This window comes from Littorina saxatilis, linkage group LG8 (genome assembly GCF_037325665.1).
Source record: "Littorina saxatilis isolate snail1 linkage group LG8, US_GU_Lsax_2.0, whole genome shotgun sequence".
Taxonomy (NCBI): Eukaryota; Metazoa; Mollusca; class Gastropoda; order Littorinimorpha; family Littorinidae; genus Littorina; species Littorina saxatilis.
The window spans coordinates 62,798,944-62,816,028 of NC_090252.1; the positions used below are offsets into that span (position 1 = coordinate 62,798,944).

Sequence of the window (17,085 nt, forward strand, 5' to 3'; positions counted from 1 at the left end):
CGCCGTCTTGGAGGGTAACTAGTTTGTTAGTTAGTCGTGAATTCCGATCGAGAACGAACCAGATGATATCATATTCATTTGTCGCAGAGAATGCGTGTAGATGTGTTCTTTCTTCACTTAGTTTTGTCGTAGAATTAGTAGAATGAATATTGATAAAATTGTCATTTAGGGAATGTCTGATATTTAACAGCTGCTACGTTTGATCGCAGGTTCGTACACGGGAAGACGAGCAAGCAAGACATCACCGACAGAGCTGCGTTTTAGAAGCGTCATTTACGTCATCGTCGTCATCAAGTTCATCGTTGTCATGGTTCCTGTAAACATGGGTCATCATCGATGTCGAGATTCAATTCTGCAGACTGTGATCATCCACTGTAAATGGATCCATCGTCGTCATTAAAGGCATATGTACGCGCTCCCGTGTTTACAAAGTGTAGTTTGCCCATAATCGATGTCAAACGCACCATAAGACCATGTAATGACGATATGTCGCCATGCGCGGACCATATACATGCATTACAGCTTGTTTTAGAGTCTCAAAAACTTTGGATGTAAACAAAGACGCGGAGTTATTTCCCTTGCGTCAACGCTACCTCTGTTGGCAAATCTATAAATAGGACGATCCAGATCAAAATGAAAATTAACATATCTCAACATTGAAGGGGTCCTAGACCACAATATTTTGCAGGGAACTTAATTTAGCATGTCTCCGGCTGTTGGTAAAGCAATTAGCGTGTATAGTCATCGAGTACATATGCCTTTAAAGGAAGTACACGTTATATTTGTTTCATCACCTCCAAGTAACTAAAGAACTTTTATCGTCGTCATTTGGGATTGTATGACAATGAGCCACGTTTCCGGAGAATGATATTGATTTCAAAATCAATGAACAATAACCATAATTATATTGTTGTGAAGTGAAGAACTGAATCTAAGATGTATAATGCATGACCTGAGCCAACTTTGTGTAAGGTCGAGGAGCCATTAAAAGAAAATTATAATTCATGCTGTTGATTCTGTCCTAAATTGCCTTGGACAATATCAACCGATAGCTGAATCGTAATTGTAATCAAAATATGGGATTTTAGTCTTAGGAAAGAAAAATCCGCATAACAGCGGTGGTAGTGGTTGTTGTATTAGGTTGTGGTGTGGGTGGTTGTGGTGGTGGGGGTAGTGGTTGTAAGGGATGGCGTGGTGGTGGTGGTGACAGGAGGCGTGCGGACCATGATGAGCTGTGTGGTGCAGCGTGATACTGCATCCAGCCTGTCATGACGATCAATCACCTCATCAGTCCTCCCTACATCATCATCATACTGATGTCTGTCCTGTAACACGGCCACCACGCGCCGCTCCAGGCCTGACACACAGTCATACATCGCTACTGTCACTGTGTCCGTTGCCGCCACCGCCACGTCCTGCACAGCTCGCTCCCACCTCGCCCTGTTGTGACGGAAGTCTTGTGTCCCCAACACACTCACCGGTACACCTGCATCCTTCAGTCCCTGCACCACGCCGCTAGCTGGTGACGTCACCCGCCCTGCCTCATCCGTGACGTCATCATGTAGATGGTCGCTTCTGGTCAGGACAAACACGTCGCGGTAGCTCAGCCGGGAGGGACTGCTGGCGACGCTGCTTCCTGCAGGGAAAAGACCGTTGGAACATATTTATGTATGCAAGCAAACATTCGGTGCATTTCAACACACAACATATCCGTGTATTTTCTCAAACACACACACCACTTCCCCCCCCCCCCCCACACACACACGCACGCAAACACACACACTCGCAAGCATGCAAACGCACTTGCGTCATAAAATAAGCTTACATTTGTTTATGATTTTCGACAAGCACAGACAGCAAAACCTAGACGACATGACGTAATTCTGTATTTGACGTCAATAAAAATTACGTACATTTTTTTCCCCCCCGGCAGACTGACATTTGATTTGATTGAAAATGTAGTTCTTTTGAAGTGAGCGATTATTCTGATGGGGGTGGGGGGAGGGGGGGGGGACACCATTAGGGAACGGGAAGGTTTACCCTTCACTCAAATCTACCCCAATCATCATCATCATCGCCATCCCCATCATCATCATCATTATCACCACCACCTCGCACATCATCATCATCAGCTGCACAACTTACCCACACCCAGACGGCGCAGCACGGCAGCGATATCCTGACCACACTGTGCGCAGTCCACCGGCCACCGACTTGTGTGAGCGTTGCCATGGTGACTCAGCCGTATCACGCTCAGCCCGTCCCCAGGGGCAGGCACGCCGCTGTCGCTGTAGTCGTGGACGTCAAACCTGTGAATCACGGGCTGTATTTCACGAAGGACGGCGGGCGCCGAGCGGAGGGGGACAGTGAACACTTGTGTCTGCAGCGATGGTGGTATGTCACGGTGTTCCATGCATGCACACCACAGGTACAGATGGGGCACTCGCTGCGCTAGGCGTGTTACAAGGCGCGTGTGACGAGGACCACGCTTCTGGCTGTGACACAGAATGGATACATGTTGTTAGAGATGTGTGTCTCACTCACAAGAGACATGTTAAAGATGAGAGTGAGACATGGTAAGCTGATAATAGTTATACGTTATCTGCAACCAGAGAGAATGTCTCTGCTGCAACTTTATGAATGCCGTCACCTGATCTCTGTCTGTCTGTCTGTCTGTCTGTCTGTCTGTCTCTCTCTCTCTCTCTCTCTCTCTCTCTCTCTCTCTCTCTCTCACACACACACACACGCGCGCGCACACATACACGTATGAACACAAACCTGCTGCTGAAGGCCACCTCATCAATCAAGACGTGCAGGTGGCCGTTTTTCACACATGCCACGAGGTCGGTGACGGCCTTCTCCACATCAGCCTCCCTGTCCCAGAAATTGTACCGGTGGTACGACACGCTGCCTGGTGTCAGGGAAGGCGTCGGGCCCGCGCTCAGCGACATCCCCAGCTGTTGTGTGATGGATGTGCTGACGGCCCGGGTGGCATACGATGTTGACAGCACGTGCACATCGTGCCCCTGTCGCAGCCACCGCAAGCCTTGCAGTACCAGCACCACCGTCTTACCTGTTGGAACACAAACAATAGTAAGGTTCATATATTGCAGGACAGTGTGAAAACAAGGCAGTGTTACACGTAGAGACGACTTGCACATCGTGACCCTGGTGATAGGGAAGATGTAGGCCCGCGATCAGCCACCTCAACCCCCTCAGTACCTGTCTTACCTGTTGGAACAGATAGTATATCAAGGTTAATGTTGTGCAAAACAATGTGAAAACAAGTCAGTGTTGCACGTAGAGACGACTTGCACATCGTGACCCTGGTGATAGGGAAGATGTAGGCCCGCGATCAGCCACCCCAACCCCTGCAGTACCAGAACTGTCTTACCTGTTCACACATAAAATATGACTTTAACAAAAGGTGCTGGGGGGGTGCTTGGACATTTGTGACAAACTAAACCTTTTCAGTTGATTTTTTTTGGTGTTTTAAGTGATACATTAGTCTTTGATGAACACATTTGTGTAATAAAAGAATGGTTTGTGCATTTGGGAAATGTGTACGGTTTGATAATATGCCATAAAACGCCAATTTTGAGAAAAGCCACATGTGCAACAAAACTGACCACAGAAGCCATTAATATCATTTCATACAACTGGTAATGATTTATTTCTAGTAAACAGACCCTGCAGAAGCATTATCAGTCTTTAAAAGTACATTTGGAGCCAAATCTTGAATGCAGTGTCACGTAATGTCGCAAAACGCTCAAACATCATAAAAGTCAAAACTGATACTTTCTGCTAAGTAACCACAAGAAGTATAAACCCTAAAATAAAATATAACACTTCAACAGAAACACTGACACATGTTAAAAATATCCCTAAAAGTTGTTACAGTTTGCTCAAACTAGTTAAACATGTTGTTGTAGGTGTCACGTGTTACAAAAATATTGATGGACATGAAAATATTCATAATATTTGAAATAACAACCAGAATGTTATACATACACTAACTTTTCATTTACAATCTAAAGATTAGGTTATTTATGGAATATGAAAACAGAAACAATAGCAAAACATGTTAAAAGCAAGTCATAACAGCATTCTACGTGTCACATGTTACACTGTGTGAGTGGACATGAAATTATTCAAAATGTTATAAATGACAACTGTGATATTAAATAGACCTTTAGGATACATTCATATTTTGAAGATTAGGTAATTATGGAACATCAAAGCACCACAAAAAAAGTAACATCATGTTCAAAACAGGTCAAATCTGCGTTCTACCTGTCACGTGTTACATGGAGTCAGTGGACATGAAATCAATGAAAATGTCAAAAATAACTACAATATTCAAACAGACATTTAGAATACAGTTTTAACCTAATGTCTATGTACATCTGGAACAAGGTTCTCAATCAAATCGAATTTTTTTAATTAGTTGTACGTAAAATCCTAGCAAAATCCAAATTTAAAAAAAAAAAACTTTGATTTTTTTTTATGTTGGGGAGGGGGGGGGGGGGGTGGTGTTAAAACAATCTCATGAAAATATTCCTTCCCCCTGCTAACCCAAAAGCATTTTTTCAGCTTTGGCTACAATATTTACAAGGACATATATATGTCTCCTCCTAAATCGTTGCACGGATATGAACGTATCGTCCTGAATCGTAACACGGATATTAACAAAAACAGAGGATCGAATTTTTCTTCAATCAAATTTGCCTCCAAAAGTAGCAAGCAGTTGTATATAGGTTACACAATATGCAAGATAATCAGAACTCGGAGTGTGTAAGCTATTTATCCCATTACTCCGACGTTTTCATTAAAAACACTTACTTTTTCCACTAAAACCTGCCCGTGCCTGTTTTCAGCTTGCCAAAAGCCTCCGCAGTCGAAATTCATGTCAATGAATTCATGCGCATAGCTAGTTCCCATTTGTCAGCATAATGGACGGCGTCATTCGACTTGTATGTAGACATTCAGTCATTCAAATTGCTTATAAAAAGGTCTGCTATCTGCTTTTACATTTTGAAAGTCATTTTAAAATATCCTTGTGTATCATGTATATGACATCGACTTTCGTTATACTCAATTCGGCATACCGGGTTTATATTTTTACCAGAATTGCGCACGATAATGGCAGCGCAACAAATTCAGTTCGGGCCGTGCTGGTTTGATCGTTGACCCAAGTCAGTTTGCATGCAGTGTTACTGTTTGTCAGTCGGGGATAGAAATGTTGGCTGTCATCGCGCTGTTATGTTTTGGTTTTCACACGTGGATCACTTACATATTCAGTCGGTCGGGTTTTGTGTGTGTGTGTGTGTGTGTGTGTGTGTGTGTGTGTGTGTGTGTGTGTGTGTGTGTGTGTGTGTGTGTGGCCGCCCTTCGTGGTCGGCTGGGCGTTAAGCAAACAAACAAACAAACTCTCTCTCTCTCTCTCATTCTCTCTCTCTCTCTTTCTCTCTCTCACTCTCTCTCTCTCTCTCTCTCTTTCTTTCTTTCTTTCTTTCTCTCTCTCTCTCTCTCTCTCTCTCTCTCTCTCTCTCTCTCTCTCTCTCTCTCTATCTCTCTCTCTCTCTCTCTTCAGGAACCGACAAGGAATAAGATGAAAGTGTTTTTAAATTGATTTCGAAAATTTAATTTTGATAATAATTTTTATATTTTTAATTTTCTGAGCTTGTTTTTAATCCAAATATAACATATTTATATGTTTTTGGAATCAGAAAATAATGGAGAATAAGATGAACGTAAATGTGTATCGTTTTATAAAAAACTTTTTTTTTTTTTTACAATTTTCAGAGTTTTAATGACCAAAGTCATAAATTAATTTTTAAGCCACCACGCTGAAATGCAATACCGAAGTCCGGGCTTCGTCGAATATTACTTGACCAAAATTTCAACCAATTTGGTTGAAAAATGAGAGCGTGACAGTGCCGCCTCAACTTTCACGAAAAGCCGGATATGACGTCATCAAAGACATTTATAAGAAAAAATGAAGAAAAAAAGTCTGGGGATATCATACCCAGGAACTATCAAGTCAAATTTCATAAAGATCGGTCCAGTAGTTTAGTCTGAATCGCTCTACACACACACACACACACACACACACACACACACACGCACACACCACGACCCTCGTCTCGATTCCCCCCTATACGTTAAAACATTTAGTCAAAACTTGACTAATTGTAAAAAGTAGTCCATCTGTAAACTCTGAATATGCAGATGACCTCCATAAATTATTCAATTGTACTCTGAAATCAAAGACAATGACCAATGACAGTTGAGATCGAAACTCGGTTGTGATGGGATATCCATAGGATATCCATAGGATATCCATATGGTTGTGATGGAATATTCAGAATAATCACCTCCTCAGCTAACAGAGATAAAGAGGCAGGTCATGGGATAATATAAGCTAATTCAATTCGTCGGGAGAAGAATTATGGGCAAGTGTCAAACATTAGATCTACAAAGTGTCAAACGTTACGTATAGATCTACACCTTACCCTGAACAGACAGTACAATATTTTCTCAACTTTACGGCTCGTCGTCTCCATGATTTTAATCGAATCGGTGACCGGAAACGCCAAAGAAGCAAAGCTAGTGGTTTCCACGCTTTTGAAAAAAATACTCGCGAAACTTCTTTCTGAAAATTGCAAAAATAACAAAATGTGTCAAACGTTACTTTCGGACATTAAACTCCATCGATTCTTTTTAGCTGCTAGATACAATAACTTCGCAAATTCTGACTCAAATGCAACACACTGCTTTTATTTCCTCGAACACGAAACTATCGTTTTCATCCAAAATGGCGGCCATTCAAAGCACCAAGACCGGCGAAAATCGAATCTGTAAACAAGTTGGTCTGCGGACATGAGGCCTTCGAAAATAACCGGGTATTTACTGGGCGAGGTTTTCGGTAAATTCTGGTTCTAATTACGATTGTTGCACATTCTACTAAGAGTTGCATGCTTAGACTGTATGAAATACGCTGATTAAAACCGATAAAGTGATGCAGACCATGAAAAATCGAAAATTTCCCGAGGACACCAAAATGTCCAAAATTTTTCGGGGCCGTTTCTGGTGTATGTTTAAAACATTTTATTTTTTATTTAACATTCACAACAACAACAGGCTTCAAAACATTAAAAAAAGCATTCATCAAACTCCCTTTTTCAAAGCACAATACATGTAAACATGTTGGGGTAATCCAGTTAATTACACTTGCTTTCCAAAAATACATGGGTCCGAAATGGCACCTTTTGGCAAAGGCTCACATGTATTACAAAACAATGTGAAAGGAAGGCTCTGTTACATTGAGTCCGTTTTGCCAGTTGCACGCGAAACACAGCATCAGGAACATAGCAATAAGCATAACAAAATGGATATAACTGCCAAGAACATTCTTTTGATTTTTTATTTTTTTTTTTTTTTTAAAACTTTTTTTTAAAGTAATGTTTTTACTATAACATTAACATTACTATATCTAAATGTATTTTAAACAACTTTTCTATATAACAATTCCCTCTCAAAAATGCATACAATATCCAGAGGGGAGCCATATCTATAAATACCAACACACATTTTGGCTATCACAATCAAATAATTCACATAACTTATTAGTGCCTTGGAACTTTGTGAATTTTCAAGTACGCCCAAAAAAACTTCCTTTACGGTAATTTTAATGATCATATTATATTTACAATTCACTTTATCCTCAACGCATTAATTTTCCAAATGGACATAATTTTCGGGCAAAAGTAAAAAAAATGTTCAATATAATCAATTTCGTTCTCACAGTAAGTACAGCAATTACTCACGGAAATGCCTATTTTATACAATAAAATATTTGTGGGGTAAATATTGTGCAATATTTTTCAATGCAACATTCGCAATCTTGTTTCAGTGGTTACTTTGTTTACCATTAACCATTGCTCTTTTCCCGGCCTGAAATCAAAGCCTTGCCTTGATAATTGTAGTAGAAGGCTACAGAGCTGAATTTAGCGTTGCCAGCACCAGAAACTAGAGCTACATCTTTTAGAGAACAGTCCAACATCGACAGCGAGGCAAACAACAACAAACAAACAAAACAGGAAACAATCCATCCAGCGAAAGAGGCTGTGAGCTTGTCACCTGTTCCTGGCGCTCCCGTAATGTGGACCAGTGGCGGGCCTCGGTTCATTAGTCCCAGCTGTTGCAGGGTCAGAACCAGAAGTGCCAGCCTCCGCCCCAGTTCAGCCACCGCCTGGCCTGCAGTCCGCACCTCCACACGGACACCGTTGTAGCAGGGGACAGACACCGTGGTGGCCGGACCAACAAACCTGTAACAGAAATAATTCAGATAATGATAAATGATAATTAATACTCAAACGTAGAATACCAACATTGTTTCAGCACTGTGACGTTACTGACATGGATGTCACTTCTCTCACCTGGCTACGATGTCCAGGTAAAGTTGATCAGTGAGCCGAGTGTCCACAGTACAGGCCATCCTGTGTTGCCACCAGGTGCTCAGCTGTGATAACACGGCGGGTGTCACGTGCCAGTACGATGCAGGCTGGGACAGTTGGTCAGAGAAACAGCACAGCTGGACGGCCTCCGCTGTGTTGGCGGCACCCAGGCTCTGACACACCACCTGCAGTAGAGACATACATATTGTACAGTACGTAATACGTGTACTTTATCTTTGTGTGGGACACATGATTGTATAATTATTTCCTTGTTTGAAACTGACAAAACATCCATCATTGTGACTATGTGCGCACACTCGCGGGTGTGTGTGAGGCAGCAATTGTAAATGTACTGAGACCAGCGCACACTCTCTCCCTGTGTCTCTATCTCTGTTTCTTTATTTTTATTCTCTCTCTCTCTCTCTCTCTCTCTCTCTCTCTCTCTCTCTCTCTCTCTCTCTCTCTCTGTCCCTAGCTCTGTCTCTAGCTCTGTCTCTCTTGTCCGTCTGTCTGTCTGCCTCTCCCTCTCCCTCTCTCTCTCTCTCTCTCTCTCCCGCTCTCGCTCTCTCTCTCTCTCTTGGTCTCTCTCCCCCTCTCTCTCTCTCTCTTTCTCTCCCCTCTCTTCTTCCTCTCTCTCTCCTCTCCATCTCTCTCCTCTCCCCCTCTCTCTTGCTCTCTCTATCTCTCTCTCTCTCTCTCTCTCTCTCTCTCTCTCTCTCTCTCTCTCGTTACCTGTTCCAACTGTTCATCGTTGTCCAAGACTCGCTCTAACTGAGCACTGCTGATGTAAGGCAGGAAGAGAGTTTTCTTGACAGTCATGCCAGGTCCGATGTCACTCACAAGGTGCCTCACCACTCTCTCCGACTTGTCCAGCTGCTTGACCGCTTGCTTCACTTTCTTGGCAAGGAAAGGATCGGCCGGAGGGTGTGTCTCGTTCGAGACACCCTTTTTTTTTCCCACAGACTTGAGCTCTCCGATCAGAATGCCGTGCTGGCGGTGGATCATCAGAAAGTCAAAATCGCCCTGACGATCTTGTGCTAAGTCTCTGGGTCGTGGGAGCTGTTTCGCGGCCGCGGCGTAGGCAGGCTCGTTGAGGTAGCTGCCGAACTGTAGCTGAGACAGGATGAACATGGCCTCGTCACGACTGTCGCCAAGCTCCTGCAGGTTCAGCATCACGTGGTTCTGGGCAAAGTCATCCCGTATGTCGCTCTCCTGCACTCTTTCTGGCGCGAGATGTATCTGTGACAGTGACTCCTGGGTCCACATGCTGTGCTGTGATGGCGGGATGAAGTGGCGACGGGACGGGGGAGCTGTGTGCACAAGGGCGCCACCAGTCGGACAGTCTGGTAACACAAGCACGGGCTCACCGGTACCGGGTGCAGTGCCCCTGAAGTAGGGAATCCTGTTGAACTGTACCGGCGGCACACAGTAGGTACGGGTGAGAGCGTCAGGGTAGAGTGACGTCACGATCTGCCGCCAGGGCTCAGCCTGTGCCTGTTGCGAGTTTCTGGCCGCCATGGTCTTGGGTTCAAACCTCCACTCAATGTTACCTGCGCGCTTTGTTGCTTTTGGGAACGACAGAGAGTTACTCGCGTTGTGCTGCTGGTTATGATCTACAATTTGTCTTTCCCTTACACCCGGTTAGAGTATCAGTCCAGGTTCACAATGTCCTGTTCTGCTGGTTATGATCTACAACTTGTCTTTCCCTTACACCCGGTTAGAGTATCAGTCCAGGTTCACAATGTCCTGTGCTGCTGGTTATGATCTACAATTTGTCTTTCCCTTACACCCGGTTAGAGTATCAGTCCAGGTTCACACATGTCCTGTTCTGCTGGTTTTGATCAACAACTTGTCTCTCCCTTACACCCGGTTTGACAATCAGTCCAGGTTCACAATGTCCTGTTCTGCTGGTTTTGATCAACAACTTGTCTTTCTCTTACACCCGGTTAGAGTATCAGTCCAGGTTCACAATGTCCTGTTCTGCTGGTTTTGATCAACAACTTGTCTTTCCCTTACACCCGATAAGAGAATCAGGCTCCACGCATGTCCTGTTCTGCTGGTTTTGATCAACAACTTGTCTTTCCCTTACACCCGATAAGAGAATCAGTCCAGGTTCACACATGTCCTGTGCTGCTGGTTATGATCTACAATTTGTCTTTCCCTTACACCCGGTTAGAGTATCAGTCCAGGTTCACAATGTCCTGTTCTGCTGGTTTTGATCAGCAACTTGTCTTTTCCTTACACCCGGTTAGAGTATATCCCTTACACCCGGTTAGAGAATCTCTTACACCCGGTTAGAGTATCTACACATGCCCTGCTTTACTGGTTATCACGCTCAGTGACAGAATTACGCACGTCTGGTTCCCCTATAGCTCATTGGGTAAACCTTCAGACAAAATGTTCCAGGTTTTCACCACACAACGTGTCATGAATGCAGAGTGTGGCGTGCTGTGTGTTACTGACCGAGGTCGGGTGTGGCTCGCTAACACGGCCGGCTCAATACGAATGTCACAGACAGGCAGACTTCACTGTCACTGACACAAGTCAAGTTTCACAGACTGTCACTGACACAAGTCATTTCTCACAGACAGGCAGACTACACTGTCACTGACACAAGTCAAGTTTTACAGACTGTCACTGACACAAGTCATTTCTCACAGACAGGCAGACTACACTGTCACTGGCACAAGTCAAATTTCACAGACTGTCACTAACACAAGTCATTTCTCACAGACAGGCAGACTTCACTGTCACTGACACAAGTCAAGTTTCACAGACTGTCACTGACATAAGTCATTCCTCACAGACAGGCAGACTTCACTGTCACTCACACAAATCATTTCTCACAGACAGGCAGACTACACTGTCACTGACACAAGTCAAGTTTTACAGACTGTCACTGACACAAGTCATTTCTCACAGACAGGCAGACTACACTGTCACTGACACAAGTCATTTCTCACAGTCAGGCAGACTACACTGTCACTGACACAAGTCAAGTTTTACAGACTGTCACTGACATAAGTCATTTCTCACAGACAGGCAGACTTCACTGTCACTAACACAAGTCAAGTTTCACAGACTGTCACTGACATGTCATTTCTCACAGACAGGCAGACTTCACTGTCACTGACGCAAGTCAAGTTTTACAGACTGTCACTGACACAAGTCATTTCTCACAGACAGGCAGACTTCACTGTCACTGACACAAGTCATTTCTCACAGACAGGCAGACTTCACTATCACTGACACAAGTCATTTCTCACAGACAGGCTGACTTCACTGTCACTGCCACAAGTCAAGTTTCACAGACTGTCACAGACACAAGTCATTTCTCACAGACAGGCAGACTTCACTGTCACTGACGCAAGTCAAGTTTCACAGACTGTCACTGACACAAGTTATTTCTCACAGACAGGCAGACTTCACTGTCACTGACGCAAGTCAAGTTTCACAGACTGTCACTGACACAAGTCATTTCTCACAGACAGGCAGACTTCACTGTCACTGACACAAGTCAAGTTTCACAGACTGTCACTGACACAAGTCATTTCTCACAGACAGGCAGACTACACTGTCACTGACACAAGTCATTTCTCACAGACAGGCAGACTACACTGTCACTGACACAAGTCATTTCTCACAGACAGGCAGACTACACTGTCACTGACGCAAGTCAAGTTTCACAGACTGTCACTGACACAAGTCATTTCTCACAGACAGGCAGACTGCACTGTCACTGACACAAGTCAAGTTTCACAGTCAAATAGACTTCACTGTCACTGACACAAGTCAAGTTTCACAGTCAAATAGACTTCACTGTCACTGACACGAGTCATTTCTAGATCTTTCTACGATGCTGGCTCTCTTTTGTACCAACAATGGGAAGAAGAAGAAAAATTAAAAATCGTTGTTGCAATAGAAATTGTGAGTCCAACAGACTTATCTAAATGTAGTGAGAGTGTGAAGTGTGGAAAACATTAGCTTAAAAAAATAATCTCAAAATTGCATGATCATTTTCCGCTTCTTGACCCTAGAATGACCCCACCGTGACCTTGATAAATGACGAGGGTCAATCAGACTTGTTTCATGTCCGCACGTCACGGTGCGCAAAAATGTGTGAAGTTTCCATGGTGAACATAGAGAACCTGAAATGTGTGAAGTTTCCATGGTGATCATAGAGAACCTGAAATGTGTGAAGTTTCCATGGTGACCATAGAGAACCTGAAATGTGTGAAGTTTCCATGGTGATCATAGAGAACCTGAAATGTGTGAAGTTTCCATGGTGAACATAGAGAACCTGAAATGTGTGAAGTTTCCATGGTGAACATAGAGAACCTGAAATGTGTGAAGTTTCCATGGTGAACATAGAGAACCTGAAATGTGTGAAGTTTCCATGGTGAAAATAGAGAGCATGAAATGTGTGAAGTTTCCATGGTGAACATAGAGAACCTGAAATGTGTGAAGTTTCCATGGTGAACATAGAGAACCTGAAATGTGTGAAGTTTCCATGGTGAACATAGAGAACCTGAAATGTGTGAAGTTTCCATGGTGAACATAGAGAACCTGAAATGTGTGAAGTTTCCATGGTGAACATAGAGAACCTGAAATGTGTGAAGTTTCCATGGTGAACATAGAGAACCTGAAATGTGTGAAGTTTCCATGGTGATCATAGAGAACTTGAAATGTGTGAAGTTTCCATGGTGAACATAGAGAACCTGAAATGTGTGAAGTTTCCATGGTGAACATAGAGAACCTGAAATGTGTGAAGTTTCCATGGTGAACACAGAGAACCTGAAATGTGTGAAGTTTCCATGGTGAAAATAAGGAACATGAAATGTGTGAAGTTTCCATTGTGAACATAGAGAACATAAAATGTGTGAAGTTTCCATGGCGAACATAGAGAACCTGAAATGTGTGAAGTTTCCATGGTGAAAATAGAGAACATGAAATGTGTGAAGTTTCCATGGTGAACATAGAGAACCTGAAATGTGTGAAGTTTCCATGGCGAACATAGAGAACCTGAAATGTGTGAAGTTTCCATGGTGAACATAAAGAACATAAAATGTGTAAAGTTTCCATGGTGAACATAGAGAACATAAATTTTCACATGCAGCTTATTCGACCCCTACATACGACCAGAATCGTAAAAAGTACCATCTCACAGTCACTGTCACAAATCATTTCTCACAGTCAGAAATCACTGTCACTGACACAAGTCATATATCACAGTCAGAATTCACAGTCACTGACACAAGTCATTTCTCACAGTCAGAAACCACTGTTACAGTCAGAAATCACAGTCACTGAAATAAGTCATGTTTCACAGTCAGGTAGACTACACTGTCACTGACACAAGTCATTTATCACAGTCAGAAACCACTGTTACAGTCAGAAATCACAGTCACTGAAATAAGTCATGTTTCACAGTCAGGTAGACTACACTGTCACTGACAGTCCAAGCCTGAAAGTGACAAGTATTTTACTCGCCATGCGGCTAGCAGAAACATGCAACTGGCGAGTAGAAATGTTCATACAGTACTCCTCGGATAAGGTGACCCCCCTTGGGACCAAAAAAAATCGTGATCTTATCCGAGGGACACGTTAACCGATCCTCGGATAAGATTAATTTCAATAGAAAAAATTGATCTTATCCGAGGAGATCAGAGTTTAGTTTGAGGCCCCATAAAAGACTTCCCGCCAATTGAAAGTCAATGACATGATAATGGGCAGATCCAGAGAGAGACACACACTGACATACACACTGACACTGACACAGAGACCATCAACTGCATTAGAGAGAGAGAGAGAGAGAGAGAGAGAGAGAGAGACAGAGAGAGAGACAGAGAGACAGAGAGAGAGAGAGAAAGAGAGGAGGTGAGGTAAGACAGACAGACATAGAAAGGGAGGAGAGACACAGACAAACTGATCATGACAGACAGAGATAAAAAGAGGAGACGGAGAGAGAGACATAGAGTTAACAACTGAGTCGCATAAGGCGAAATTACTACATTTAGTCAAGCTGTGGAACTCACAGAATGAAACTGAACGGCCTGCATTTTTTCACAATGACCGTGGTCCGCCGCTTGTGCATAACGGAGTGAAACTGACGAGCCTGTTCAGCGCGGTAGTGGTTTCGCTGTGCTGCATAGCACGCTTTTCTGTACCTCTCTTCGTTTGAACTTTCTGAGCGTGTTTTTAATCCAAACATATCATATCTATATGTTTTTGGAATCAGAAACCGACAAGGAATAAGATGAAATTGTTTTTAAATCGATTTCGGAAATTTAATTTTAATCATAAATTTTATCATTCTAATTTTCTGAGCTTGTTTTATATGTTTTTGGAATCAGACAATGATGTAGAGTAAGATGAACGTAAATTTGGATCGTTTTATATAAAAACAATTTATTACAATTTTCAGATTTTTAATGACCAAAGTCATCAATTAATTTTTAAGCCACCAAGCTGAAATGCAATACCGAAGTCCGGCCTTCGTCGAAGATTGCTTTACAAAAATTTCAATCAATTTGATTGAAAAATGAGGGTGTGACAGTGCCGCCTCAACTTTTACAAAAAGCCGGATATGACGTCATCAAAAGTATTTATCGAAAAAAAGAAAAAAATGTCCGGGGATATCATTCCCAGGAACTCTCATGTAAAATTTCACAAAGATCGGTCCAGTAGTTTGGTCTGAATCGCTCTACACACACACACACGCACAGACAGACATACAGACAGACAGACACACACACACACACACACACATACACACACACACACACACACACACACACACGCTCACAATAACAATGACCGAGACTTTCAGTAATTCCTTTGCGTGACGTCTAACCCTCTTACGTCATAATGTGACGTCTTCAAATAGTTTCTATCACACACGTCAAACACTTTTGACCGAGACGTAATCTTCTTATGCGAGCTTTATCCATAGACTCGGAAATGTTAAAGTTTCTATCACACACGCACGCACGCACGCACGCACAGACAGACAAAGTTTATCATCGCATAGGCTACACTTACGTGAGCCAAAAACGAGACTGGTGGAACTTTTCAGTGGTGTTTTTGAAACCTGCGAACGGTGTGTTTACAAATTACACCAGCGGCACCCTTAAATCTATGTGTACAGAAAAACCAAATACATCGAACAAAAGCTGAAAGGCTGGACTGTTAGTTTTTCTGTGGACGTCTGATCATCTTGAGGCAAGAAAAGGTTAAAAGTTGCATTGTTTCAGTCAAGTGCAGATTACAGGGTATCAACTGATTATAAATGCCCATTGATAAGAATAGAGAGCAGGTCTTGCTCTTTTAAACGATATATGTGGCAATGTACACAATGTTTTAGATCTATCCCCGACGCAGTTTGTCAACAAACACGTCAAAAACGACATCCTATTTTCGCCCGCAAATGACGGTAACAGAGATGACGGGCGCACGAATTTTGCCTCAAGACAGAGTCAGAAGACACCTGACGGCCCTGTTAATGATTTTCTTCGTTGTATGCTCATGTAGCGAACACCACATCACAAGATGGAACATAAACTGTTTCTCATTTGCAAGGAAAAACCGGTAACGGAGATGACGGTTATCGAAACCCCATTTTCTCTCTTTGTTGCCTCTTGGCTAGACTCAGACGCACTTCGGCAGTAAACAAAGACCTGCTCATAATAAAAATGATATAATGATATCAACCAAAAACGTGTGGAGGTTGTTTTAAGCACATTCGTGTGTAAAAAGTCCCTCAAAATGGGATGAAACAATATTCTCGAAAGAAGTTACTGCACTTGAGCCTATTTCCCTATTTCCGAACATTACTGGTAGTGTTAGCCCTGGCGAAGACTCACGGGGACTTCCTCGTGCACAAAAATGACTGCAGCAACAGCACTGACGATCGTGTCATTTAACATGAGTGCAGCAACAGCACTGACGATCGCGTCATTTAAAATGAGTGCAGCAACAGCACTGACGATCGTGTCATTTAACATGAGTGCAGCAACAGCACTGACGATCGCGTCATTTAAAATGACTGCAGCAACAGCACTGACGATCGTGTCATATAGAATGACTGCAGCAACAGCACTGACGATCGTGTCATTTAAAATGACTGCAGCAACAGCACTGACGATCGTGTCATATAAAATGACTGCAGCAACAGCACTGACGATCGTGTCATTCAAAATGACTGCAGCAACAGCACTGACGATCGTGTCATATAAAATGACTGCAGCAACAGCACTGACGATCGTGTCATATAAAATGACTGCAGCAACAGCACTGACGATCGTGTCATATAAAATGACTGCAGCAACAGCACTGACGATCGTGTCATATACAATGACTGCAGCAACAGCACTGACGATCGTGTCATTTAAAATGATAGTGCATGTGATTGGAAAGAGCTTGCTGATATTTTTAGAATTCTTATTGGAGATTACGTTTTTTAAGTAATGTATTGCTCTCAGAACTAGGAGTTACAAGGAATTGACATAGCTCACGGCCGACCATAATTATCAGAGGTTATACAAGTTTAACCTTGACATCTTTGTGTATTAGCTGCAGGGCCCCAGGACAACTAAACAAGTCGCGTAAGGCGAAAATACAACATTTA

At 42.9% G+C, this 17,085-nt stretch overlaps 2 protein-coding genes across 2 annotated transcripts; both read right to left on the minus strand.

Annotated features, from left to right (window-relative positions):
* Window positions 1-1,118: 1,118 nt before the first annotated feature.
* LOC138974111 (uncharacterized) lies at window positions 1,119-2,443 on the minus strand. Its single transcript, XM_070346806.1, has 2 exons — window positions 2,146-2,443; window positions 1,119-1,636 (listed from the first exon to the last, which is right to left on the minus strand). Exons 1-2 carry the CDS (start codon window positions 2,411-2,413, stop codon window positions 1,137-1,139), a joined length of 768 nt encoding a protein of 255 aa, XP_070202907.1. The 5' UTR covers window positions 2,414-2,443; the 3' UTR covers window positions 1,119-1,136.
* Window positions 2,444-2,460: 17 nt separating this feature from the next.
* Window positions 2,461-10,260, minus strand: LOC138974797 (uncharacterized). Its single transcript, XM_070347526.1, has 5 exons — window positions 9,192-10,260; window positions 8,442-8,644; window positions 8,143-8,330; window positions 2,779-3,073; window positions 2,461-2,539 (listed from the first exon to the last, which is right to left on the minus strand). The coding sequence occupies exons 1-5, from the start codon at window positions 9,975-9,977 to the stop codon at window positions 2,461-2,463; spliced, it is 1,551 nt and encodes a 516-aa protein (XP_070203627.1). The 5' UTR covers window positions 9,978-10,260.
* Between the last annotated feature and the right edge of the window lie 6,825 nt (window positions 10,261-17,085).